The sequence below is a fragment of the Ursus americanus genome, chromosome 19 (genome assembly GCF_024610735.1).
Source record: "Ursus americanus isolate L20-20 chromosome 19, mUrsAme1.1.p, whole genome shotgun sequence".
Classification (NCBI taxonomy): domain Eukaryota; kingdom Metazoa; phylum Chordata; class Mammalia; order Carnivora; family Ursidae; genus Ursus; species Ursus americanus.
This window is the reverse complement of record NC_142145.1, coordinates 56,562,890-56,589,186: the sequence shown is the minus strand read 5'-3', so window position 1 is coordinate 56,589,186 and position 26,297 is coordinate 56,562,890. Positions and strand designations below refer to the sequence as shown.

Below are 26,297 nucleotides of genomic sequence, written 5' to 3'. Positions count from 1 at the left end.
TGGATTTCTAGTGGAAATGGCTTTTCCTCCCTTCTGTGCCTTCTTTTCCTTTCCTTCCATTGGATTCACACATCTTCAATTAATTGAGCAGACAGGGAATCTAGAAGGGAAGGTTTTACAAAAGCCTACTCTCAGCGACTGGGCATTCTAGGGTTGGACCTCTGGTCCCACCTGCCCAGCTGCCCAAGCGTGGCATCTTCTAAAATACTTTCTCCAGTTTTGTAATTTTGGGGGGGGGGTCTTGAATCTTAAGGTGCTGGTGCTTCCTCTGGCTGGCTTTCCTGTAACCTACTGACTGATAGTAGTAGCAGTTTGCCCTATGATTTAGACTCAAGCATCCTCCGGTTAATTTTCCCCCTAGATATGACACCATGACATAGTGTCTTAGTAAAACCCCACTCTGTGAATTAACCTTCTGTAAGAGAGTGGGAATTTATTACTGTGGAGATGATGCATCCCAGGCAGTCTCTGGAAAAATATTTATACCCTGCATCTGTCACCGTTTACACGGTAACTACTCAAATGACTCTTTCAAACTAGGCCTCCCAACCCCCCAACTTGCAATAAGTATTTTAGTCAGATTTGGTTTGTTTGTTTATATACGACTAAAACTTAGAAACACAGGCATCAAGTAAAAGTCAGAGGTGTAGACAACAGTTTCTAATACATCTTTCTCCACTTTCATAATGGCTCAAGGCTTTAGCTTGAGTGATGATCCAATTACACTCCACTGAAAGGTAAGCGAAACGAAATGAAATGAACCTTTCAGGGAAGGCTGGTCAGGTGACAGAGTCAGTGGCACCAGGGAACTTGCTGAAATTGGGCTGAGGAACCCAGGAAGTCAGAGGGGAGGCCAGCTCAGAACCTCACACACAGACAGGCCAGTGAGACTGCTGTACAAATCAAAGAACATTGTAAGGTTTTTAACAACAACAACAAAAGACTCAACTGTGCTTATTACCTAACATCTGTTCCTCTCACGTGCATTTCATGCACCAAAGGCCAATTTGTGGCAGTATGGCGGATTTTTCTGGAGTTTTCTAAAAGCCTTTTGCAGGGACATTTCCTGCCCCATCACTGCAGGTCTTCCAGGATGGCATGCCAGCATCTCACTTCTCCCTACGCGGGGTGCCAGGCTGCCGAGAATGGGAGGTGGGCTCTGGCTTCTTCACGTACAGCGGACCATGGCCCACGGGTCAGCAGCACCGCCGGCTGGCTTGCGTGGCTTGCTTCCCAAGTTTGATTGCTCCGTTGTTTCCATTTTCATGGGGGTCCAAGGGTGGGATCTGGCGACCTGGAACAAAAGAGGAGGCCAGTATTGATTTACTTTTTTCCAGTCGACACCACATACAGGCTGTGACCCCACCTCAGCACCTCCACTTAACATGCGGATTATGCAGGAAGTAGAGGGGTCCAGGAATGGCTCTTTTCACTCCTTCCCTCCCTCCCTCCTTCCTTCCTTGCACTGATGCCTGAAGTCAAACACCTGTTTGGAAAGTTAAGGAAAAGTAAAAGCAGCTTCCTGATAGCATGGATTTCCCCAGATTTGGAACCCCACGCTCCTGACTGTGCACCGGCACCAGGCCGCTGCTTCCTGCCCAGCCCCCCACGGGTCTGCCCCCTGCAGCGAGCCGCTTCACGGCAGCAGGGCCTCCACGGTAACCATGAGGACTCATCTTTCTGCTTCTTCAAATAGATACATAATCTTCCTAGTTACCACACCATTCGTTAACACTAAGCTCCCCCGCCCTCATCCTGCCGTGCACGAGTCATCTTATTCTTACTTAATGAAATTGTGAAAATTGTCCGACAGTCTCTTTAAATAAACACAAAGTAAAAATTAAGAAGGCAATGGCAGGGGATAGGGAGGTGGTTGCTAAAGGGTGTGCAGTTTCTTTTTGAGATGATAGAGATATTCTAAAGCTGTGTTGATGAACAGCTCTGTAAATATACTAAAACCAGTGACTTGTACACTCAAACTGATGAAATGGACAGTATGTGAGTTTTAGCTCAATAAAGCTTTCTTTGGAAAAGGCAACGGGACCTGGAAATGACAAGTATGTGTTTAGGACCTCACAGTTTTCAAAGACGCTCACGGGCACTGTCTTCACTTAAGGCTGTGAGGTCGGTGTGATGGCTGCTAGTCTCATCATTTTACTGAGTCTCAGAAAGCTCAGGTCATACGCTGCAGGTCACGTCCACAGTCAAGTGGCACAGGTGGTTCTTTGATTGTCTTGATGTTCTGATGGGTCCCAAAGCCTGTGTCCTTCCCACTGCACCGCGTTCACTCTCTCTGCTACGTTTCTATCCCCCATAAAAAGGCTTGCAACATTAGCTCTAAAATGAAGGTTGTTAAAATCAGCTCATCAGCATATCAGTTTACTCAGTAAGCAGTCATTAGAAATGGAAGGGAAATTAGTTCCAAACACAAAGGGCTTCAGTGCAAGCGGGGGTTACCTCCAGACTCTACAGAATCAATCACCCTGGTACATCTTCACCAGGGGCAGAAGTAGGTAATGACAAAGGTACTAGTGCACTGTGTACACTGGGCGCCATGGCCACTCATCAAAGCTCAGGCATAAAGATTAAGGTCATTGGCGATTATCCAAAATCCAAAATTAATGGTAGAGCTCTTCATTTGATGATGAAGCCGATGAGAAGGTTGTAATCATTTCTGAAGCCACTGTTTGGGCCGCTCCTGGACAGCCCACAAAGCCGAGCAAAGCCGTCACGCACCGTTCTCAAAGCAGTTCAGTACTGACCCAGGAGCAAACGAGGATGGAAGTATGGGAGACATGCTGTGTGTTTTTATTAGTCGTAATTTAAAGGAAGTAAGCAAAATGCCTCTTCTGCTTTGTCCAGCTTAAGCCTAAATAGAGGAAAAAGCTGCCAAGGACTACCAGTGCTGATTTGTTTAGGTCCGATGTTGCCAATCAAGTGTTACTTACTCCTCCAGAGCAAGTGCTGTGTTTCGGAGGGATGACGGTGTCACGTTATATCGTTATTTAAATTTCTAAGACTTCAGGAGCTTCCTGAATGTGTTAGCTGCTACAATAGGGGCTTCGGCTTTTGCATCTGAAATGCTCTGGGACAAAATTATCATTCTGATGGGTGCAAGCTGCGGCCTTAGTTGACGAAGACAAGTACTGTCCACTGATCAGTAGTTTTGACAATATCAAAATCAACATCCTATATTAACATCAACTTCATGCTATTCTTATGTTGTTAACTCTACAGTTAGCAAAAAACTAGGGCCCCCGGGTGGCTGTCGGTTAAGCATTTGACTTCGGCTCGGGTCATGATCTCAGGATCCTGGGATTGAGCCCAGCTTCAGGCTCCAGGGAGCCTGTCTCTCCCTCTCCCTCTGCCACTCTGCCTGCTTGTGCACACTCTCTCCCTCTCTCTCTCTCTAAATAAATAAAATCTTAAAAAAAAAAAGTTTGCAAAAGAGTATTACGTGTTTAGTCCTCCTATCTGTGACTTATTCTACATGCCCCATGTCATAAGGTCTTTCCTAGGAAATGTACTCTAAATACATAGACAGCTTCTGCATACAAAACACACTGAAGTCACAAAGGTTGAGAGAAAATCTAGAAACCAGGAGCAAATGGAAAGCACAATGAGAAACGTTAGGGCAGTCCATCGGCAGCCCTCCTTGCTCTGCCTGTCCTCCTCCCTCTTTCCCGCCTCCCACTTCTCTCCTCCGTGGACAATAAGCAAGACAAAGTTTAGGATGCAAGATCCAATAGACCCAAGTTATGCCTCAAAAAGATTCCTCTCTTATTTCTTTTAAACTGTTAGCGCGTTTTTGAATCAGTTGTCAAACCTGGCTTCTCAGAGGCGCTAGGTCCTGTTTCTCTTCAGAATATTCAAAATCTCATTTATTAGGACAAAGTGTTTCTCCAAGAGTTACAGCAGTTTCCCTAGACTTTGTTTTTCTCCTCTAGTTAAGTGGTCCTGAGATCTGAGAGTCAGTGTTGCAGTTATGTGAACCTGGACAAGCTATTTAATATCTCCAGCATGGCCTTCCCTCACCAATAATAAGACTGTGAGAAAGTAACCGGACAGCCACTCGGCCATATCAATCTGCAGCTCTTACCAATATGGAAGGAACGAATGACCATGAGCGGGTCCTGGGCGTGTCTCAAGTGCAGTTTGCTTGGGGAGAAGGGTTCAGGTACTAGGATCGGCACCCATCCTACTCTTCCACTAAACACAACCTGGGATCCCCACGTCAAAGTGAGAGGAAGGGAAACGCTCCCACTGTAAGGCAGAGGTCGAGGAAGGCAAGTCATAACAATGAGGCAAGCACCTTAAAACCAGAAGGAAGCCCACAGTGCTGTGAAAACACACGGGCCCCGATCTTGTGATCTGGTAAGTTCTATTTAGAACTTACCGAAAGGTTAAATGTACTTAGACAAAAGAATGGTTCTGGAAAATGGCCAAGGCATTTTGTACCAAGGCGATCACACAATTGAATCTGTATTAATTACCGGGGCAGAGAACAGGATAAATATATATGTATACACACACAAACATCTGAAAGGCTCTGAACATCATCGTCGGCAGGTTTCTACTCTTACAAAATATCCTTTGAGTACACAATCTCCATAACAAGTCACCCTGGAGCAGAAATCCTAAGCCAGGGTGTTTATTTTAATAAGGTTTGGATTGTGTAAGATTGTGCTTGGGAAAAGTTAAAGGACTTTTTTTTTTTTTTTTTGAAATTTAGTTTTCCTGAAAGTTGACAGGCTAGGGAAAAAGCAAGTTTTATAAATGATTCCTCGGGAATGCAATATGTAAAAAAACAAACTCCAAGCCTATAAATTTGATCATGGCTCTGGACCGGGGGCTGTCATGCTTTCACACACAACAAAAATAAAACAGCGTGCTTGGCTGCAGCTGTTCTCATTGCTGTGTGGAGGACAGGCCATGCCCTGTGTGAGCCTGGAGGCCTCCCTGCGATTTCTGCTGTTGTGTTCTTCTCCCCTCTTACTGAAGGTCAGGGTTTACTCAGCTCGGCTCTCTTCTGTTGGTGTTAGAGGGGCTGGTAGCTGCTGTGTAACTCCCATTTCTTCATCCTGATGCTCTGAATCACCCCAATTGGTAAACTGACCAATAGGACTTGGCAGTATTTACGCCTGATAATGGCCTTTAAGCCTCTCCATTGGGGAGGGCGTGGGGGGGTGTCTCTGTGAAACACTGCCGTGGCTCACAAGCATGGAACACAGCTCTTGGAATACAGAACGGGGGCAGGGGCCAGGGGGCTGGTCATGCCACATGAGTCATTCTCTGAACTGTTCTTTTGCTGCTGTGAAGAAGATAATACTGGACTTACTAGAAGACCTTGAACGTTAGACCTGGAAAATGAGCTAACACTCCATTCGGGACCAGAATGGCTTAGGAGACGCAGAGTGAATGGCACAGGAAGTCCAGTCAGGGATAAGGAGAGCCTTGATCTGGGTGCCATGAAGAGAAGCAGAAAACAAGGATGGGAAGGACTGTGGGAAGACACCTGACAGAGAGAGATAAAGAAAAGAGAGGGATAAAGAAAAGCAAAGATCAATGTCTAGGTTGCTGAAGGCATGGTGACGCCCACAGATGGAAGAAGGGGGAGGTCACCACAAGCTGGTAGTCCCAAATGCCAGAAGTCTTCAATATGGAGGGGCTTAAGTTACTCTAAAATCATTAGACTTCCTTACCATTCAAGGGCATCTTTTCCTTTTATTTTTCTTTTTAAATGAATAGACTTTATTTATTTACGTATTTACGGAGCAGTTTCAGGTTTACAGAAAAAGTTAAGCTTAAAGTAAAGAGAGCTCCTAATATCCTCACCCCAACTTTCCTGTTTTAACGACTAGCACAACTGTGGAATATTTATCACAATTGACTATTACAGATGAAAGTCCACAGTTTACATTAGGGCTCATTCTTGGTGTCATATATCCTCTGAGTTTTGATAAATGTATGATGTTAGGCATCCTCCATTACAACGCCATAGCGAGTAGTTTCCCTGCCCTAAAAATCCTCTGTGCTCCCCAATTCATCCCTCCCTCCTTCCCCTGATGAGCCTCTGGCGACCACTGATCTTTCCACTGTCCCTATAAGTTTGCCTTTTCCAGACTGTCACATAGTTGGGAGCATACAGTACAATGTCACCTTTTCTCATTGGCTTCCTTCACTTAGCAACATGCATTGAAAGTTCTACCGTGTTCTACCGTTTTCATGGCCTGATAGCTCATTTCTTTTTATGGTTGTATAATATTCCATTGAATAGATATGTCCCTTTAATTTTTCTATTTTAACATTTAAAAATTATAAGACACAAAAAACACTAGCCACAAGGGGAAAATGTAACAAACCAGACTTCATCAAAATTAAGAACTTCTGCTCTTCCAAAGACATTGTCAAGAAAATGAAAAGGCAAGTCACAGCCTGAGAGAACATATTAGAAAAAAACAAATAACTGATTTTTAAAAACCACGTATCCAGAATATATAAAAATAATCTTTAGAGCAGCAGGGAGGACATTAGGAGAAGGAAGGGAAAAATGAAAGAGGGGAAAACAGAAGGGGGAATGAACCATGAGAGACTATGAACTCCGGGAAACAAACTGAGGGCTTCAGAGGGGAGGGGGGTGGGGGATGGGATAGGCCAGTGATGGGTATTTAGGAGGGCACGTATTGCATGGAGCACTGGGTGTTATATGCAAACAATGAATCATGGAACACTACATCAAAAGTGAATGACGTACTGTATGGTGACTAACATAATAAAAAATAATAATCTTGAAAACTCAACAAAAAGAAAAACAACACAAAACAGGCAAAATCTGAAACATTTCGACAAAGAGACACATGGACTGCAAATAAGCACATAAAAAAGCAAACATTATCAGTCACTGGATAGATGGACATGAAAACAACAAGGAGATACCACTATACTCCCATCAGAATGACTGAAATTTTATCAACGGACCAGACCAAGTGTTGACGAGGACGGGAAGCTACTGGAGCTCTCCCACATTTGTGATAGCAATGCAAAATGCTAACAAGGCTTCGGAAAACCATTTGTAGTCCCTTAACTGGTTAAACATTACCTAGCAGATAAGCCAGCCGTTCCACACTGAGGTACTTATTCACACACAGACTCGTATGTGAATGTTCACAGCAAACTTACTTTTAATTGCCAAAACCTGGAAACACCCCAAATGTTAGGTGACTGGATTAACACATTTTTCCTCATGCAATGGAATACTACTGAGCAACCCAGGAACCCACCCAGCGAAGTCCATACTGTGTTAGACCACGGAGGGCAACTGATCTCATTTCTTGAATAAAGCAATTACGTGGGGAGAACAAAGGGAGAAAGATGGAGAGGGGCTCTCTTGCTTAAGAGAGGCTTAAGAGACATATCCACTCATCACTGTGTGTGGAATTTATTTGCACCCTGATTCAAACAAACTGTAAGATGCAAACGGAGAAACCATTTAGGACAAATATGAGACATCTGGAAATTTGAACACTGAATATTTGGTGATATTAATATGATAACAGCATTATGATTACTAATGTAATAATGAAGTTGTTATGTAAAAAAGGTTACATTCTGAAAATATTTACAAATGAAATGATGTCTGGAATTGCCTTCAAAATAATTCAGGTGGGGGGCAAGGGGGAGTGTGGCGTAGAGACGAAACAGCTTCGTTATAAGTGCATGCTGATTCATTAGGTTATTTGGTTTACTGCTGTATATTCTTAAAATTTTCCAAATTAAAGCCTGTTTTTGTTTTTTAGTTCCCTGGAACCTCACCACCATGAAACAACCACTGTTAACATTTTAAGTGTATGTATCTCCTTCCAACCTTCGCCCAGAAGAATATATTATTTACCATTATATATTAGATGGTGCATATTTTATGAAATCGGGATATTACACAAACTGGTCCATAACTTCTGTTTCACAGTCGACAGTCTACCTTTCCGTGTCAGGAAATACAGATTTACATCATCGTTTTTAATCACTAGTTTATACTGGTGACAGCATGGCTTTTTAAAAACCATTTCCCAACTTTTGGACAGTTAAGTCATTTCCTGGTTTTACCATCATGAATAATGTTACCATAAACTGCCGTAGGCAATGAGCAGTGAGACAGATTAGAAGTTCCAGGGCCCCCTGCCAGCCTTCTAATATGGGCCGCTCGCTTACTAGCTCTGTGACCTAGAGCAACTGACAAACTTCTTTATGCCTCAGTTTCCTCGTATGTAAAATAGGGATGATAACAGTGCCAATTTCACAGCAAAATGGTACATTGAATGAGCTAATAAATGTTTAAGCAATTGCAACAATGGGACAGAATGAGAATGTGCTGTGTGTTAAACATTCCTGCTACGTTTTGCACACCTGATCAATTTCTGCTTTGGAATCATTGGGATAAAAGATACACATGTTTAGGGCTTTTGATATCCCGCTAGTCCGTATTCTGAAAACAACATTATTTCCCAGACATCCCCTATTATTGCAGTCCCTAAATTAACTTTTTTGGTGTAAGAAAGTAGACAGGATTTGTCTTTGTCCTTTCCTGTCCCTTAATGGCTAAACCTACTTCCATTTGACAGCTAGCTACACCACCATAAAATCTGCAAACACTTCGTTTTGTTTTTAAACCTGTTCCAAACAAAAAGTAACTACTAGAGAATTTTAAAAATCCGGGGCACTTAACAAAGCTAACACTGTGCAAAGAATGATTATAGAACAAGACCTGATCCCTGCCCCCAAGTCTTAACTTTCTGCCTTTCGCAGGAACACCCTAGTCTAATTTTTCCAAACCAATACGCTTGTACCTCTAATTATACTCACTTGAAAAAATATTTCTCACCTTGTTCTCAAACTACCAACAAAAAAAAAACCTAGCTTAATGTCTACAGTGTGATATTCAGAAGAAAGCCTTGCGTTCTCTTCTCCATAGTCAGCATTCAAATTAACTGGAACAAAAGCACAGCTGTCTGGCGGAGCTCCCACCCCAAAACAGACATTTTTCTGGTGAGCCTGCAGCTCCACCTCTTTTTGCCCTCAGGGAGTTTTTTGAAAATACGGAAACAGTATTTAAATTGAATAATTAAAATCCACAAACCGAAATCTGTGTCTCTCACACTCCAGAATGCAGTCTGGTAGGCTCCCATCAGATGCAGCCCCAAGGGAGCCTTCGTGTGCCAGGAAAGGGGACCCAGGGAGCGAGGATCAGATTGTACCACTCTGTCCCTAGGTCTCCATGCTCGGCCTGTTTCCCGTGTTATTGCTTCCACTTCCAAAAGATTTCTGAAACTCACGTCCATGTTCCTCCACCCCGTCCCAGCCTCCCCTCTCCCGCACGACTGCAACAGCACCCTGCCTGGGGAACCATTTCCAACCTTTCCCTGCCCCTGTACATTCTTCAAGTGGGGGTCTTTCCGTGTAAACTGCATATGCCACACCCCTGCTTAAAACACTTTCGGGGCTTCCAGCTACATTCAGAAGATCAGCCCCTCCTTCCCAGTACAGGGCAGGCAAGGACCTGGCTCAGTCTCCACGCCCCTCTGCCAGCGCCGTGCCTGAGCTCCCCACCGCAGACCAGCTGCCTCCTTTCCCCAAAATGCAGCACCTCACCTCCTGCCTCAGGAACTCAACTCCCAGTGCTCACTCGGCCTGAGTGAGCCTGACAGCTCCCCTCAGCTCTTTGCCCAACTGGCCTCTGTCCATTTTCCAGGTCCAGCTTAAAATCATTTCCCTGGGGAGATCTCCCCCACCCGATCTGAAGTCCCCACCTGTCGCTATCCCCGCAGTCCTTGTTCTTTTCCTTCAAAGCATTTATTACAATGTGTAATTATACATCCATTCGACTGTGCCGACAGGCTGTCTCCAGCCTTAACCAGCAGTTTGTTTTGTCCATCTTGGTGTCCCGTGTGTCTAGCAAGGCACCTGACCCACAGGAGAGTACAGGATAGGTTTGTTGAAGACATGAAGGAAGAGATACTAGGTTGACACTGTCCGATGGACTGGTGTCATCCAATCCTAAGTTCCCATAGAAGAGTGACTGCATTTTGTTTGATCTAGAGACCACACTGAAATATCATCTTCTGGAAGATCATGAGGCAAGAATGAAGATCCAGGGGCGCCTGGGTGGCACAGCGGTTAAGCATCTGCCTTCGGCTTAGGGCGTGATCCCGGCGTTATGGGATCGAGCCCCACATCAGGCTCCTCCGCTATGAGTCTGCTTCTTCCTCTCCCACTCCCCCTGCTTGTGTTCCCTCTCTCGCTGGCTGTCTCTATCTGTGTTAAATAAATAAATAAAATCTTTAAAAAAAAAAAAAAAAAGAATGAAGATCCAAATTCAAAAACCTGAATTTAGCCCTACCCTATCTACTCATCTTAGCTTTATCGAGAATATGACAGAGTAAGATCTGCTCGCAGAGACTTTGCTGTAGGTGTATGCCTGAAGTACCTGGAGAAAAATTCAGAATATTCATTTAATGTGTTCATTTAGTTTAATCACTTAAATGTGTTCAAATGTCAGAATGATGGGGAAGCCATAAGTAACCTCAGGAACCACCCATGAGAGTTGGGGCAGATGAAGACTTCATAAGGAACTGGACCTTCAAGGAATTAAGGTTGGCAGGAGGAAGTTATCACATTCAGGGTCAGAGACAGCAGATGTGCAAAGGAGGAGGTAAAGACGAAGCCGGCTGAGGAGCAGACACAAGAGCTGCGGGCCACACTTTTCAATTAGAGTCAGGCAGAGAGAGCAGTTTCACAAGGAAGACCATCAAGTGTTTGGTTTTGATACGTAACACTATCAGGAGTAAACAGCAACAGAATATCTTTGTGCTTTCAAACACCAGTTGAAACATTCAAATGTACCACAACTTTCTTGGCCAAGAATAGTTCTTATATTTTAACTCAAAGAGGAAAACGTCAATGTTCCAATTAAAGGTATAAGAGCTCAAGAAAGAGAGATGGACAACCCCGCGGAGAAATGCAGGGAGGAGAAGGAGACATAGGCAGCGGAGTAAAGGGGCTCCAAAAATGGGATCAAGAAAAGGGCACATGGAGGAATGCCAATCAGAGGACACCACGTGAGGACAGACTGTGCACAGCCCCCGCCCCCCAAAACAGGGCAGCACCCAAATCCTTTACAAAGTAGCTTCAGCCTTCACAGACAGATAACAGTTCGCAAAACAATGTCCAGGTAGTAAATACATTAACTCATGCCTAGAAAACATGGTTGTCTCTTTCTGGTTTATGAACACTCGGGGAATATGGAAGAGAAACGTCTGTCTCTTCCTCCAAGTCAGTATGAATTAATGTTGTTTAAGCACACCTTTTCAAAGGGCTTTTATTCTCACCACTTCTTTTATTGCATCTTTTCTCCCAGGCACGTTTGTCTTTGGAACATTGCTTTGGGAAGCGTACAAGTCAGCAATATCCCGTTCTATTTTGAGCTCAGGGAGGAGCGCATGTAATACAAGTAGGAACAGGGAAAAAGAAAATAAACGAAACGTCTCTGCAGCGTATTTAGGTGCACTCCGTGCCGCATCTTAAATTAACCTGTAATTACGCTACAACCCCCATTCTCAAGAAATTCACCTGAAGGAGTAAAGAGGCACCAGCACTTACGGTATACACATGGCTAGAAGTCTTGCTCTGGGCCGTGTACTTACATGCTTCTTTACTAAGGCGATTTTAACCGAAGTATAATGAAACAGAAAAATGGCTTATTTGATGTAGAAGAGGAGATGGTACTACTATTCTATGGCTTATATAGGAATTAACTATTTGAAGCCATAACTTGAAGCCATAATTATCCAGTGCTTTAAGCAAAACACATGCTTAAAAAAAATTTTATTTATTTATGAGAGAGAGAGAGAGAGAGATCTTGTGAGTGGGGGGAGGGGCAGCAGGAGAAGCATACTCCCTGCTGAGCCAGGGAGCCTGAGGTGGGGCTCGATCCCAGGACTCTGGGATCATGACCTGAGCCGAAGGCAAGATGCTTAACCCACTGAGCCACCCAGGCGCCCCAAACATGTGATTTTTCTTAAATGAAGCAGACAACCAAGATCTTGGGAATTCCTCACTCATAGTCCCCATCTCCTCGAGCCATAAAGACCTCATACGGGTGAAGAGATGTATACTGGCTTCCCCAGACGAAGAAGTACCTTTCCAGCTAAGATATTAATACTTGCTGCTTGGGCTTATTTTCTTCTTTGCGGTTCTTATTTCACTCTTTATTTGAATAATGATTTGTGTAAACCTCAGAAAGTCTCCTAGCCCGTGCTGAAACCTCAAGCACTGTGCTTCCTCCGCAGGCCACTGCTGTCTGCACCATCTGCTTGCCAGGGGCTAATGCTGGGGAGAGGGCTCCAGAACGTGTCAGAAGCTGCACAAAGGAAAGGGGTCAATGTCACAGTCATCAGGAACTATCTAGCTTCACTAATTAAAACCTTTAATCAAAACAAAATGTTGACTAGTCACACAACTTGCCTAACATACCAGAAAAGCCAAATACCACTGGAAAAGAACGAGTCCGATGTGAGGGAAAATGAGGTTAATGGAATGAGTTCAAGCCAAACGCAAGGATGTCACCAGCGTTCCCGCAGAAACAGAGGGAGCTGAGCACTTGCTTCACAGCTGAGCATTACAGCCATGGCCCATTTTCAGGAAGGAGCAGGAGTCTGGGGATCCAGGGCTTCCAACATAAAATTACAACCTAGCACTCTAGAGTTCATTCACTAAGGTCAACACGCACGGATAACACTGTTCTGTTGAGAGGGTCAGATAACATCGGGAACATGAAACCTCCGAAGGAGGACGGGAAGGAAGGTGGTGTGGACCCCAACAAACAAGTAAGGCTGGGGCTATGTGTGCGTTTGTGCATTTCTGTATCGTGTAAGTAACCCAGGTCAGAGTTCCCCTTCTCTAAGTGAATTCCCCATCAAGCCAAAAGAAACAAACAAAATAATCCCTGCTATGTGTTCTCAGAGCCTAAAGTAATGAACCAAAACCAGCTAAAAGGAAATAAACTCTGTTCTGGGAAGTGACGGCCCCTCTGACTTTGAGAGCACTGCCAACAATGACCTCAGGCAGAACAGAGATCAAACCATCAGTTTCCCCTCTGGAATTCCCTTCTGGAATTGTCTGGAACCAGATAAGACCTTTGAAAACAACTGCCAACTGTTCAGGGGTTCGACTTTTCCGAAGGGGGGGTATCCTAGGCCACTTAGCCCCAGCACCTCAGTAAAGGCTGATGCTTGGGCAAAGTCCCCAGTTATGCTCTGGACAGTTTCCCAAGACAGTCGGCAGCTGGGAGCTCTCTGAGGGAACCCAGCGCAGAATATCTTTACCAAAGAAGTTGTGAAGGGGAAATCTGGTCGTCAGCTGGGACACAGGTCTTAGATAAAGGTTACTTACGGAGAACCGGCATAAAGAAAGGGAATTATAATGTGACCCGGAACAGGAGACAAAGAAGGGAGCCACCTGCCATTAACTGGCTGATCAAAAATGAGAAAAATCGAGTGTCCACCTAATTCCCAATTTCAGGTCTTGTGGGATGGAGACTTTTTTTTTTTTTTGATGACCACCAGGTGAAATAAATTACTAAAAGTCTCCTTTATTTTGTTTGCCTAGAGTCATTCCATTTAACACGTGACTTTAGTTTTCTACACCTTACTGTTTTATTTCTCTCCCCCTCAATAAACTAACACAAAATGCTGTCAAACACACAACTTTTTAATTAAAATGACTTCTTTTGAGACAGTTACTTCATTTTGATTCACAAAACATAGAATTGACGGGTTAAAGCACAGAACTGTGGAAATTCAGAATCGGGAGGCACGCTATAGGTCAGGAGTAACAGTGCAGACTGTAGGTTTTACAGCCATGGCATCAGACAGAGTCACACAGAGGGAAAGCTCTAGGCAGCACCCTGTGATTTTATCCTCTGACTCTCAGAAGCATACAAACGTAAGCAAAGCCAAAAACATAGGTCAGGTACTTACTGATTCCTTGGAAGAGCTCTTCGATATTAATAGCATTTTTTGCACTTGTTTCAACCACCACAGCACCTATGGATTCAGCATAGTCCTTAGCATCCTTCAAGGGAACTTCCCTGGAAAAGAGGTCACACCCAGACAGAAATGAATGCTCATTTGTACCCTATAAATAACCAACACACCAAACAGAGAGCTCATGTGGAAACAGCTCCTTTATCTAAGTCCTGTAGAAGAACCACTCAATCGCTCGGCAAGTACTGAAAACTAGTATGGGTGAAAATGTTTAAAGTTTAAAACCTGGTCTCTGGCGTCCATGGAATTAGGATCCCCACATGTAAAACGCTGTGCCCGGCCCCACAGAAGGTAAGAACTCCAGAACATTAGGGAAACTCTTTAGGAAGATGGCAGCACACATTTCAGCTTTCAGAGTTAGGGTTGATTTCAATCTTTTCCCACAGTTTTTTAAAAATTGTGTGTATGTGCATGTACACACGTGTGCACAGTCCTGCACACACACATGCTCTTGTAGAACTTTCTACATATTGTCTTTTACAAATCAGAGAGAATATGTGATGGGATGTGAATGTCTGGAAATGAACATGGTTATAACTACAATGGCTGCGATGCAATAGGACAGAGCCAGACTTTCGCCTGTAAAAGGTTCTTCCTGCAAAGATTGATAGGACATGAACTCTATTTAAATGAATAATCTAGAAAGACATTTATTGACCTATTTTTAATGTGAAGATGCTGTGGTGGATCCGAAGATTGAAAAAACACACAGTTCCTGTTGCCCAGAAGTTTAGTCATTTATTCAATAAATATTTATTGAGCAGCTATTATATGCCAGTCTCTCTTGTAGGTGCTAGAGAAAACAGTAATTCCTGCCTTCTGGAACCAATAATTGAGAGTGAACACAAACATCCGTGGTTACTCTAACCCACAACAACTTTGTAACATCTGCAATACGTGAATAATAAAGGTGCAATAAAGCACTTCAGAATGATAGGAAGTACAGAAGCACCAAAAGTACAGAAGTACAGGAAGTGTACAGAGTACAGGAAGTATATAGAAGTACAGGAAGTACAGAAGTACAGGAAGTGTACAGAGTACAGGAAGTATATAGAAGTACAGGAAGTACAGAAGTACAGGAAGTGTACAGAGTACAGGAAGTATATAGAAGTACAGGAAGTACAGAAGTACAAGTGGTGTACAGAAGTCCAGGAAGTACACAGAAGTACAGGAAGTGACGCACTTTGATCAACAGAACCTGAGAAGGTGAGTGGAGTGTGGCCATGAAGCAGGGAGAACATGAATGACAATTTATGATGCCACAGCCTGAGAAAGGCCCCATGGCAGGGGAGTATCCTCATCCTCAGATACTGTTCAAAGTCAGTTCTGCACCCAGCACGGCCTTGGGTGTAAGGGTGGATTTACAAGTGAAGGATATGGTGTCAGAATGGAGAGAAGGTCAGAAGGACTGGAGCTGAGGGGGAAGGGGTGGCCAGCAGGAATCCTGGCAGATGGGCCGGAAGACACCCCCCGCGCCTGTCTCATGGCCAGTGGCCACTGAACAACAGGAGGGCAACGGGGTCAGCCCCGCATTCTGGGGGAAAACAGTACACCAAATAGACAGGAGTGGGGAGTGAGGGGAAGAATTTGGAAGCCCCTCTAATGTTGTGGGCAAGGAGAATACAACGCTAGACCAGACAGATGGGTACAGGAAAAGATAGGCGGACAGAAAATCAAAACTGGGAGCGGGGTGAAGAGACTGTAACCCTCTCCCACCTCCTTCCCCTTCCTCCACCCCTCCAAATGCCTCCTAAAAGGCTGTTACGGGTCTGTAAAGTTACTGGGGAAATTCGTCCTTGGCATTTAAATTTGTTATGGACCCCAAATCAAATGAGAGGAGGACTTTTCAGGTGCTAGCTGGAAAAAGGGCTCAAGGAGAGTCTGCCGTAGAAAAGGCAGCGGCCCCAGGGTTCCAAACCAGAGAAAAGCAGCCTCCTGAGACGTGCCAGCTAGAATCGTACCGCCATAATCTTTCTTACCAAAGACCCACTGGGAAACCTGCCCTCACTACTGTTCCCAACAGACAAGCCCCAGGCCTCTCACAAAGATTGAAGGGGAAAAAAAGGAAACTTGAGTTTTTTGGTGACAATGAATTTTACATTTGAAACATCCCAGAAAAGGGCTTTTCTATGTTCAGTTTGGCATGTTACCCTACTTTTCATTTCTTCCCGGCAGTCTTTATCAAAGCATAAATAGAAGGGTGGGGCTCATCTCTACCCAAATGCATTCAGGTAAAACAGGCTGTGCCCTGCTAATCTCCACCTGGGGGTAGGGGAGATTCTGGCCATCAAAGAAGCCTTGGAGACCCCTCACGGGAGAGCAGATTACAGTCACATGCTTGCCTAGCCTGCCTCTCCTCAGTCCCTTTGTGAGGCAAAGAGGAGTAGAATAGGTTTTGCCAAGATTAAGGCAAGAATAAAGTCACTTGCCATAGAATCCAAAATATCCATCGTGAGCACAGCAGTGAACCCGGGCGGACCAATCATCTCACAGTCTACACGCTGGACCCTGAAATGGACAGCTAAGAAAAGTGTGTCCTCACACTGCTTCCATGTTTAGAAATGGTCTCATGAAATAAATGATTTTCCCAAAATGACACAGTGAATCAGGAATGGAGGCAGGGTCTACCCTAAGACCCTCTGGCTCTGCCCACTTTGCTCCCATCAGGCCTTGACAACATTACCGCCCAACTGGCACCCACATTCCAAAGGCCATTCTTTCCATTTTTATAGACAGAGAATATGTGGGGTTCAAAAGATTCTCAAACCGTGATACACCAGAGTCAGGGGCGGAGGCAAGGGAAGGGCATATCCCACCCTCCTGAAGAACAGGTGCGCACTCGGTCTAGAGGGCCCGTGAAAGTCCCTCTCACAACGAACTGAAATCAGAAGGACCAACCACACTTGGGTCTGTCAAAATAAGTTTCCACTACTGTGGTATAACAAGAAATACGTATTTGCTCTTTCTCCATGCTTCCTGGCACAGAGTTCCTGAAACCACGAAGTTTCTTAAGTGATAGGCGTGTCCTCTGTTATTTATAAAGAGCTCCATGATGCCATACCTGAGTTTCTCACAGGTAGGGGCCCCTGGCGAGATCAGAGGGGGCTGGCTGCCAGAGGACCCAACCCCGTGATTAGAGGGTTGAAACTTTAAGCCCCCCTCCAACCCCAGAGATGGGAGAACTGGAGATTTACTCAGTCGTGACTAAGTAACGAAACCTCAGTGAAAACTTTTGAACACAAGGCTTGGACAGGTTTGAGTTGGTGAACATGTCCAGGCACTGGGATGGCGGCAACCCAAACCTTGCTCTACGAATCTCTTCCCTTTGCTTGGTCCTGAATTGTATTCTTTAGAGGAAAACTGTAATCATAAGTCTAGTGCTTTCCTGAGTTCACAGAACTCAGAATGTTCTAGTGAATTACTGAACCTGCGGTGCAGGGAACATAGGAACCCCCAAACTGGTAGTCTGCTGGGCAAAAGTGAGGTTAACTTGGGGATACCCAAGACCTGCATCTGGCATCTGAAGTGGAGGGAGGGGCAGTCTTGTAGGACTGAGTCCTTCATTTGTGGGATCTGTGCTAACTCCAGGTAGTTACTGTTGGAATTGAATTGAATGGCAGGACACCCAGCTGGCCCCGGCAAGTTGTTGCTGGAACAAACAGGTACAACTACAGTCTGAAAAAAGAGCCTTAAGAAGGTGAGAATTTCCTTCCTTGGAGCCTCTTGCAGGTAAAATAGAAACCACTGGGAACGCCTCCAGCCTCATTTCAGGAGAGGCCCATGGCACGCCCCACACGGCTGGAAGGCTGCCATCACTGGTCTTCTGTAATTATGATTACATGACACGGTGGCATCTAGTGGCTTTCGTTCACTTTTTTCAACACATATTTATCAGGTGTCTGCCATATGCTGGGCATTGTGCTCGGCACTGGAACAGGTAGATTGAAACTAATTTTCCCAAGCCAGAGTATAAACACAGCTTGTCAATTTTGATGGGAAAGACTATTTTTCGACTTTCTAAACCAACCTATGTACAGAATTCAGGACTCCCAGGAATCACCCAGAACAGTTACTGCCAGAGGCGCCTGGGTAACTCAGTTGGTTGAGCGTCTGCCTTTGGCTCAGGTCATGATCCCAGGGTCCTGGGATCAAGCCCCGAGTCGGGCTCCCTAATCAGCAAGGAGTCTGCTTCTCCCTCTCCCTCTGCCCCAACCCCTACTCGTTCTCTCTCTGTCTCAAATAAATATCTTAAAAAAAAAAAAAAGTTACTGCCAACCAGCCAGGAGGTGTAGTCTGGGAGTCCTTCGCCCTCGGCGCCCCTCCCACCATGGCTCTTTCAGCCTCTGTCAGGAGCTGATGGTGTTCTGCCGACCTTATATATCAGCATCACCGAGGGTTTCTTTCTTAACTATCTGACATCCTACTCCCACCGGAAAGCAGCCACACGCAGGCCCAGGGGTCAGGATAGAGATTAGATGCAGATCCAACGGGAGACACGAAGGGCAGAGAAAGTGGGAAAGCTGGAGATCGGGGGAGGCTACCATCCACTTATCAGGAAAACACTAAATTCAAGGGATCATCAGAAGAGACCAGCGTCAGGGTCAGGACCAAGAGCAGAGAGATGGGGAGAGAGAGCAATATGGGTCAGGCTTAGAGGGTGGAAACACATGAAAGAGGGGTCTCCTTCTAACCCAGGTCTGATGTTAATCAGCTCATACTTTAGCGTGGCCCACACAGCAGCCTGGTCCGTCACGTGTCTCGGACCCGGGCAGAGGCCTGAGCAGGCCACGGTACCCGGAGGCTCTCTGTGGGGGAGGGAGGTCAGGAAACAGCATTCTTGTGGGCTCCAAGAGTTTTCAACAGGCTGCACTGCCCAACAGGGGTCCTTGTTTTGTTATTCGTGAGGTAACCTGGCAACGTGGCAGCTGACATTCTAATTTCAGAGGTACTTAATTCTCCATGATTCTCCCCCATGGATGGGAGAGGAAGAGGAGGGCAGGTACCCCAAGAAGGAGTTCCTGAAGCCCTACCTGAGAGGGAGGGGGGATTCAAAGCAGCAGGCTAAAGGTAGAGTGATGCTCTGTCCCCTCTTGGGGTTCATCAGGAAGGTTCAGTTCCATGGGTTCCTCCTGGAAGTCAGTGGATACAGGTGACTCCCACAGTGCCTCCCCCGCCCCAGGTCTTATGTCCCTCATTCTACCAGATAGCGTGAATGCTTTATAACAATTCTACATGTTAAGACATTTGATATTATAAAGTGCTCAAAACCATACCCAGCACATAGTGCTGTATCAGTGTTTCTTTACTCAGTCGTCACAAAGCTATATTGGCAAAGATGGTGGCATGGCACTATTTTCTTACAGAATGCCACCAAAAAGATTGGATATGATGCAGATGGAGGAAACAAGTAAACAGGAGACTTAAGCTAACTACTTCAGAGCTTGAAGGTCCTTCACAGGTTTATGTGACTCAACTCCTTCATTTTATGGCCCAAGAAGGCTTGCAGGCCAATCATCACGGTTCCACCGAAGAATGGGCAAATATAGACTACACAGCCAACTCATTAAAAACATTTATTTTGATAAATTACCCCAAGATTAAATTGCATCATATCTTGAAGTCCTTTCCCCATGAAAAAATCTGACATTAATTCTGAGTCACCTGTATTGAAAGATAGTAACTTTTCATGAACCATGAATATTTCTTGTTCTGTGACATTTTGTGCATGTTCTCTAGCTACTTTGCTTTGGATGGTTTCGATTTTTTGTCTTATTTATTTGTAAGTGCTCTTTGCATATTAAGAAGCCTAGTCCTTTGTAATTTATTTTCCATATTTCTTCAGCTTATCTTTTATGTTTAGATCTTTGCCACACAGAAGCTTTTATGTAGTCAGACTTATCAATTATTTTCCTCTATGGTTTCTGAGTTTTATATCATGATTAAACAGTTCATTCTAATTCCAAGGTTATTTTTAACAGTAGTCTGCTTTCTCTAACTTTTATGGTTTTGTTATTTTACATTTAAGCCCTTGTCCCATTTTGAATTTATTTTTTCTCATTTCCCCCATGACTACCTAATTATCCTAAGACCATTTGTTGAATTATCCCTTTTTATGCCTACTTAAATATCATCTTTATCATATACTAAATCTCTGTATGTATTTCACCCTGTTTCTTGATTCTCTAGTCTGTTCACTGACTTTTTGTGCAGTTCTGTGACAATGCTATATTGTTTTACTACTGAATCATTAAAATAGATATCAATATCTATTGGGATTAGTCCCTCCAATACTACTTTTCTGTTTATTTTTCTTTTTTAAAAAAAGATTTATTTATTTATTTTAGAGAGCGAGAACAGGGGGAGGGGCTGAGGGAAAGGTAGAGAAAGAATCCCAAGCAGACTCTGTGCAGAGTGCAGAGCCTGACGCAGGGCTCGATCTCACGACCCTGAGATCATGACCTCAGCTGAAACCAAGAGTCGGACAATCAACTGACCGAGCCACCCAGGCGCCCCTCTGCTTATTTTTCTAGATGAATTTTAGGATCATTTTGTAAAACCTCTTTTTAAATGTTGTTTTGGTAATTTGAGTGGAATCTCCGTGAATTCATGGTTTAATTCAGAGCAAACTGACATTTTTACAATACTGAGTTTTCCTACCCAGGGAAAAAGTACACACATTAATTTATTTAAATTTTTGTCCTACCATAAATTGTAAGTTTTATCTATATAGCTCTTGCTTGTTTTTTGCTAAATTCATTCCTAGGATTTAAAATATTTCAAAACTTTAAAAACTACACACACACACACCAGAAAAGTTTATTTCTAGTATTTGAAGTTTGTATTGCTATTACAAATAGAGTTTTAACGTCATCTTGATTTTCTAATGGTTATTATTTGTAGATAGGTGGAGAATAATTATGCAGTAGACAACCTTGGTTTTCCTAAGCCTGCTAGCAATTAAAAAAACTTCCCATGAAAATGAGGATGACATGATTCATATATCAGATTGGCCACGATGGAAAAGTTTAATATCTGCAGTGCTCGAGCACAGAGAGAGAGCGATACTCTGCACTGTTGGTAGGACGACCATGTATTCCAAAGAGCTCAAGGACGGTTAAATGCAGAAAAACCACACCCTCTAAGAAGTTTCCAGAACTTAAACACATTCAGTTGAAAGAAAGAAAAAAACCACACAACTTGATGCTGAAGACAAGGACAAACGTCCAAGATTCCTGTAGTCCATCGCAGAGCAGTCACAATACAGCCTTCTCCAGATGACCCATGAATCTCTCAGGGCCTCACTTCTCAGGTGTGTTCTACAGACCACCATCCCAGTGATGACTCTGGACTCATTAGAAATAAAGATCCCTGTGCCTCAGACCCACTGAACCAGAAGGTCCATTGGGCAAGCCCCAGAAATAGGCATTTGGGCAACCTCCCAACAGCTTCTTACGCATTCTATAGCTTGAGAATAACTCTGTAAAATATTAAGTTTGGTATTTCCACAGTCTACCAAATTCATAATCTGATGCTATGAAGTCATAAGTTTGGAAATCTATATTAAGATGACTGTACCTAGACATATAATCAAATATATGTGTCTCAGGCACTATTTTACAAGTGATAAAATAAAAGAAGAGTGGCCCCATGAGCTCTTCCCAAAAGAAGCTTTCTGGTGGTTTGGGTGTGTTCCAGAATGTGCATTATATTTCTAAACTACCATAACAGCAATAACCAAGCATTTCATACTCTGCCAAACTCCTAGGATAAAGGAGTTAACATTTCACTTAAGAAGTTTTGTCCTATTGGGGCACCTGGGTGGCTCAGTCAGTTAAGCGTCTGCCTTTGGCTGAGGTCCTGGGATCAAGCCCTGCATTGGGGGGGAGGGGGAGGTCCCTGGTCAGCAGGGAGCCTGCTTCTCCCTCTCCCTGTGCTCCTCCCCCCATTCGTGCTCGCTTGTGTTCTCTCTCTTAAATAAATAAGTAAAATCTTAAAACACACACACACACACACACAAATTTTGCCCTATCCTGCTCCTCTCTCCCCCAACCACAGCCCCCTTCCAAGGTCAAGCTTAAAAGACCAACTAAGCAGGCCACCAGTAAGTAGCAAGGCAACAGTAGGCAGGACACGGTTGTTCAATGTCTGGTGGAATCCTTTTTTGTCAAAACCATCCCACATGTTTAAGGTATTCTTGCCAAAAGCAGTAGAAATCATTCACAACATTCCGTCAGAATCCAGCGGAGGAGGGCTGCTGTCTGCAAAGGCTGCCGTGTGCCATGGAATGGTCTCAGTGCTCCCCACTCCCTCAAGCAGCCACTGAATGAATAAGCAGGGCAGGTTGTGTCACATTAGCTCACATTTTCTCTTCACTATGCGAGCTATTTGTATACCGCACCAATGAGGCAACCATTTTAGCAATAATGAAAGCAGCAAAATTTAAAATGTTTTTAAAATGCTCATTCTTTTAGACAACCAGATTGGTTTTCCCTGTGAGGTGGAACTAAAACCAAACTGAACTAACTTTTCTTTAAAAACGAAGAATTACCGCCTGTGCAGCAAAGACCTGATGGGACAATAACACTTTACAATGAAATAAGTGCTTACAGTTAAAGCCCTCGACATGTGTGCCCTGGGAAGCGTTTCTGTTCCCATGGGACCTTGCTTACTTATTCATGTGTGTCCATAACTGCTATTCACCTGGGGCCAAATTCCTGGTGTCAAGTTCAAACAAGCAGTGTCATGTTCTCGCCACAGACTTAAATGGATTGTTTCTCATGGAAAATGTCAGACTTTGAACCGAATGAGAACTGAGCAGGAAACGCAGGTTCTCTAGGGAGACTCGGCCATTCCTTTGCATCTTCATATCCCTTTCTCCAGACAGAAATTGAGGCTAGTCCTGAGGAGGCCAGAGAGATCCACGGGAAAGAGCCATTAGCTCCAAACCCCTGAGCAGAAGCTGCTCAGCTGCCATCGTCCCTCCGTAGTTTGGAAATAATTCTCCCTCATGCGTCCTGTTTGCACTTTTATGCGATGTAACACAGCACGATGGTCAAGAACACTGGCTCCGGGACAGACTGTCAGGTGTAAAGCTGGGCCCTACACCCTCTTAGCTGCAGGATCCGAGACAAGCACCTTAGCCTCTGTGCCTCAGTTTCCTTATCAACAAGGCAGGAGAAGGAGAGAGACTCATTTGCAGGATTGTGAAGATTAACGTGAACTACTTATAATAGCTTATGGCACATAGTGAGAATTCAATTCCTGCTAGCAGTGATGATGGTGATGATGCGCTTGTTTTCCGTCTACTGCCTAAGTGAATGGGATACACACAGGAGTAAATGTTGTGCCATTTGAAAGAAATCACTGAGATGGCTATAAAAATTCATAACGGAAGCGATGTTTTGAAACTCTGAAAATCTGGGCAGCATGTAAAGTGAAAGGAAAAAGATTATTGTATCCTCTGGGATGCCTGGCTGGCTCAGTGAGTAGAGCACGTGACTCTTGATCTCGGGGCGGTGAGTTTGAGCCCCACGTTGGGTGTGGAGATTCCTTAATAATAAAATCTTAAAAAAAAAGATCATTGTATCTTCTAAGAAAATCTCCAGGAACAAAAAGCTTACCACTCTGCTTTAGAATACATCTGTTGATGACTTTAGAAAGCATCCTTCCTCTGACGCCTAACGAAGGTTAGAATGAACTGTGTGCTTCTGAATTAGAGTCCAGAGGCATCAATATGAACTTATGTTTATTTTACTATAGATGTAGACAGATAGATATAGAAATAATTATAGTTGACTTTGGTGGGGGTTTTTTTGTATTTTTTTGAAGATTTTATTTTATTTATTTGACAGGGAGAGAAACAGCCAGTGAGAGAGGGAACACAGGCAGGGGGAGTGGGAGAGGAAGAAGCAGGCTCCCAGCAGAGGAGCCTGATGTGGGGCTCAATCCCAGGACTCTGGGATCACGCCCTGAGCTGAAGGCAGCTTAACGACTGAGCCACCCAGGCGCCCCTATAGTTGACTTTTGAACAACAGTTTGAGGTGCCCGGGTCCACTTAAACGTAGATTTTTGGATAAATACAGTATAATATTTATAAATGTACTTTCTCTTATGATTTCCTTAATAATAAAGCTTGCTTTATTATAAGAATACAGTATATAGTACACATGCCATAAAATATGTGCTAATCACCTGCTTCTATTATCAATAAGGCTTCAGGTTAACAGTAGGCTATTAGTAGTTACATTCTTGGAAAGTCAAAGTTATACCCAGATTTTTGGTTGAATGGGTGGGCGGTCAGTGCCCCTGACCCCCATGTTGCTCAAGGGTCAACTGACAGATAAGCATATACAATCAAGTGAGTATACAAACATGCATTTCCTCGCTCCACTCACTCAAAGGTCCTAGAACCAATGATAGCCCTGTGGCAATAAGCCAATACAGCCCATGTTTTGGTTCTTAAATACCATTCTTCAATAAAAGGAACCAGAGCTCCTTGGAGAAATGGTTGATTTTAGAGCTGTAGCCTAAAATATGCAGGATGAGTCTGTAACATCTTGGTACGCCAGAACGTAAGCAAGTGCTCAAAAACCAAAATGATAAGCATATGTTAAAGGGACACAGGAGCCAAAAGAAAGAGCTCCCAGTGGCTCAAAACACACATTTGAGCAACAGATGAAATAACACAGCGCCGCATTAAAACCTAAAGCATAAAATAAATATCTATGAGTCCATGCGGATGTAAATAAATGACTAATAAGATAGTGAAGCGGGTAGAATTGACAAATTTCACCTGCAGAAGAATTCCAAATAATGTATGTAGATTTTCCTTTCTCGCTCTCTTTTTTAAGATTTTATTTATTTATTTGTCAGAGAGAGAGAGACAGAGCGAGAGCACAAGCAGGGGGAGCGGCAGGCAGAGGGAGAAGCAGACTCCCCGCTGAGCAAGGAGTCCAACGGAGGACTCGATCCCAGAATCCCGGGATCATAACCTGAGCCAAAGGCAGACGCTTAACAAACTGAGCCACCCAGGCCTCCCTAGATATTCCTTTCTCAAGGAGGGGGAGCATAATCCCTACTCCTTGAGTGTGAGCTCAGACTTCCTTCTAAGAGTGCAGTAGGGAAAGTAGGGGGAGGTAAGTTTACAGTGCAGAAACCTGACAAACACTACCTCAGCTGGGTAACCAAGGTCAGCATCACCAGTGGTAAGTGGTAAGCAATGAAAATAGCACTTTACCACTGTGGTCGTCCTCCCCCAAACCCATAACCCCAGTCTAATCATGAGAACAACGTCAGACAAACCCTAATTGAGAGATATTCTCCAAAATACCTGACCAGGACTCCGCAACACTATCAAGGTCATCAGAAAAATAGAAAGTTTGAGAAACTGTCACAGCCCCAAGGAGCCCAGAGAGACATGACAGCTAAATGTATTATGATATTCTGGATGAGATCTTAGAACCAAAAACAAAAGGACATTAGGGAAAAACTAATGAAATCTGAGTAAAGCATGAACTTTAGTTAATAATGAAGTATCAATATCAGCTCCTTAGTTGTGACAAATGTCCTACTGTAATATAAGATGCTAATAATAGGGGGAACCTGGGGTGCCTGGGTGGCACAGTAGTTTGGGCATCTGACTCTTGGCTTCAGTTCAGATTGTGTCTTGGGGTCGTGGGATCAAGCCCCTTGTCGGGCTCCATGCTCAGCAACGGGTCTGCTTGGCACACTCTCTCCCTCTCTCTCTGCCCCTCCCACCTCTAAAATAAATAAATCTTGAAAAAAATAAGGGGAACTGGGTGTGGGATGTATGGGAACTCTCTGTACTATGTTTTCAACTTTTCTATAAATGCAAAACTATTCTAAAACAAAAAGTTTACTTAAATATTTTTTTTAATTAGCCATAAAAATAAGCACACACATACCCAACAACACATTACCACATGTAGACTTAGGCCCTAACACCCCCTAACTGCCACCACACTACAACATATCCACTTTCAAACCATACGCTCTCATGATATCGTCTCTGGGGCCAACGACTAATATTGGTTAAAGTGATTACAGACCATTTATCAAACTTCTGATAAAGCTATAAGAGTTCAGTCAGCTAGTATTGGTACAGAGATGGATAAATAGGCCAATGGAATAGAATAAAGAGCCCCGTTCGTACAGGACACGTCACATATGAATGAGATGGTA

At 44.0% G+C, this 26,297-nt stretch overlaps 1 protein-coding gene across 1 annotated transcript in view; it reads right to left on the bottom strand.

The window, feature by feature from the left end:
* Positions 1 to 1,050: 1,050 nt before the first annotated feature.
* RAB31 (RAB31, member RAS oncogene family) overlaps positions 1,051 to 26,297 on the bottom strand; it is a 123,314-nt gene continuing 98,067 nt past the window's right edge. Inside the window, exons 6-7 of the mRNA XM_045793880.2 lie at positions 14,031 to 14,140; positions 1,051 to 1,294 (exon numbers count right to left, since the gene is read on the bottom strand). Coding sequence (XP_045649836.1) covers positions 1,197 to 1,294; positions 14,031 to 14,140 — 208 coding nt within the window. The 3' untranslated portion in view covers positions 1,051 to 1,196. The remainder of the gene's footprint in view (positions 1,295 to 14,030; positions 14,141 to 26,297) is intronic.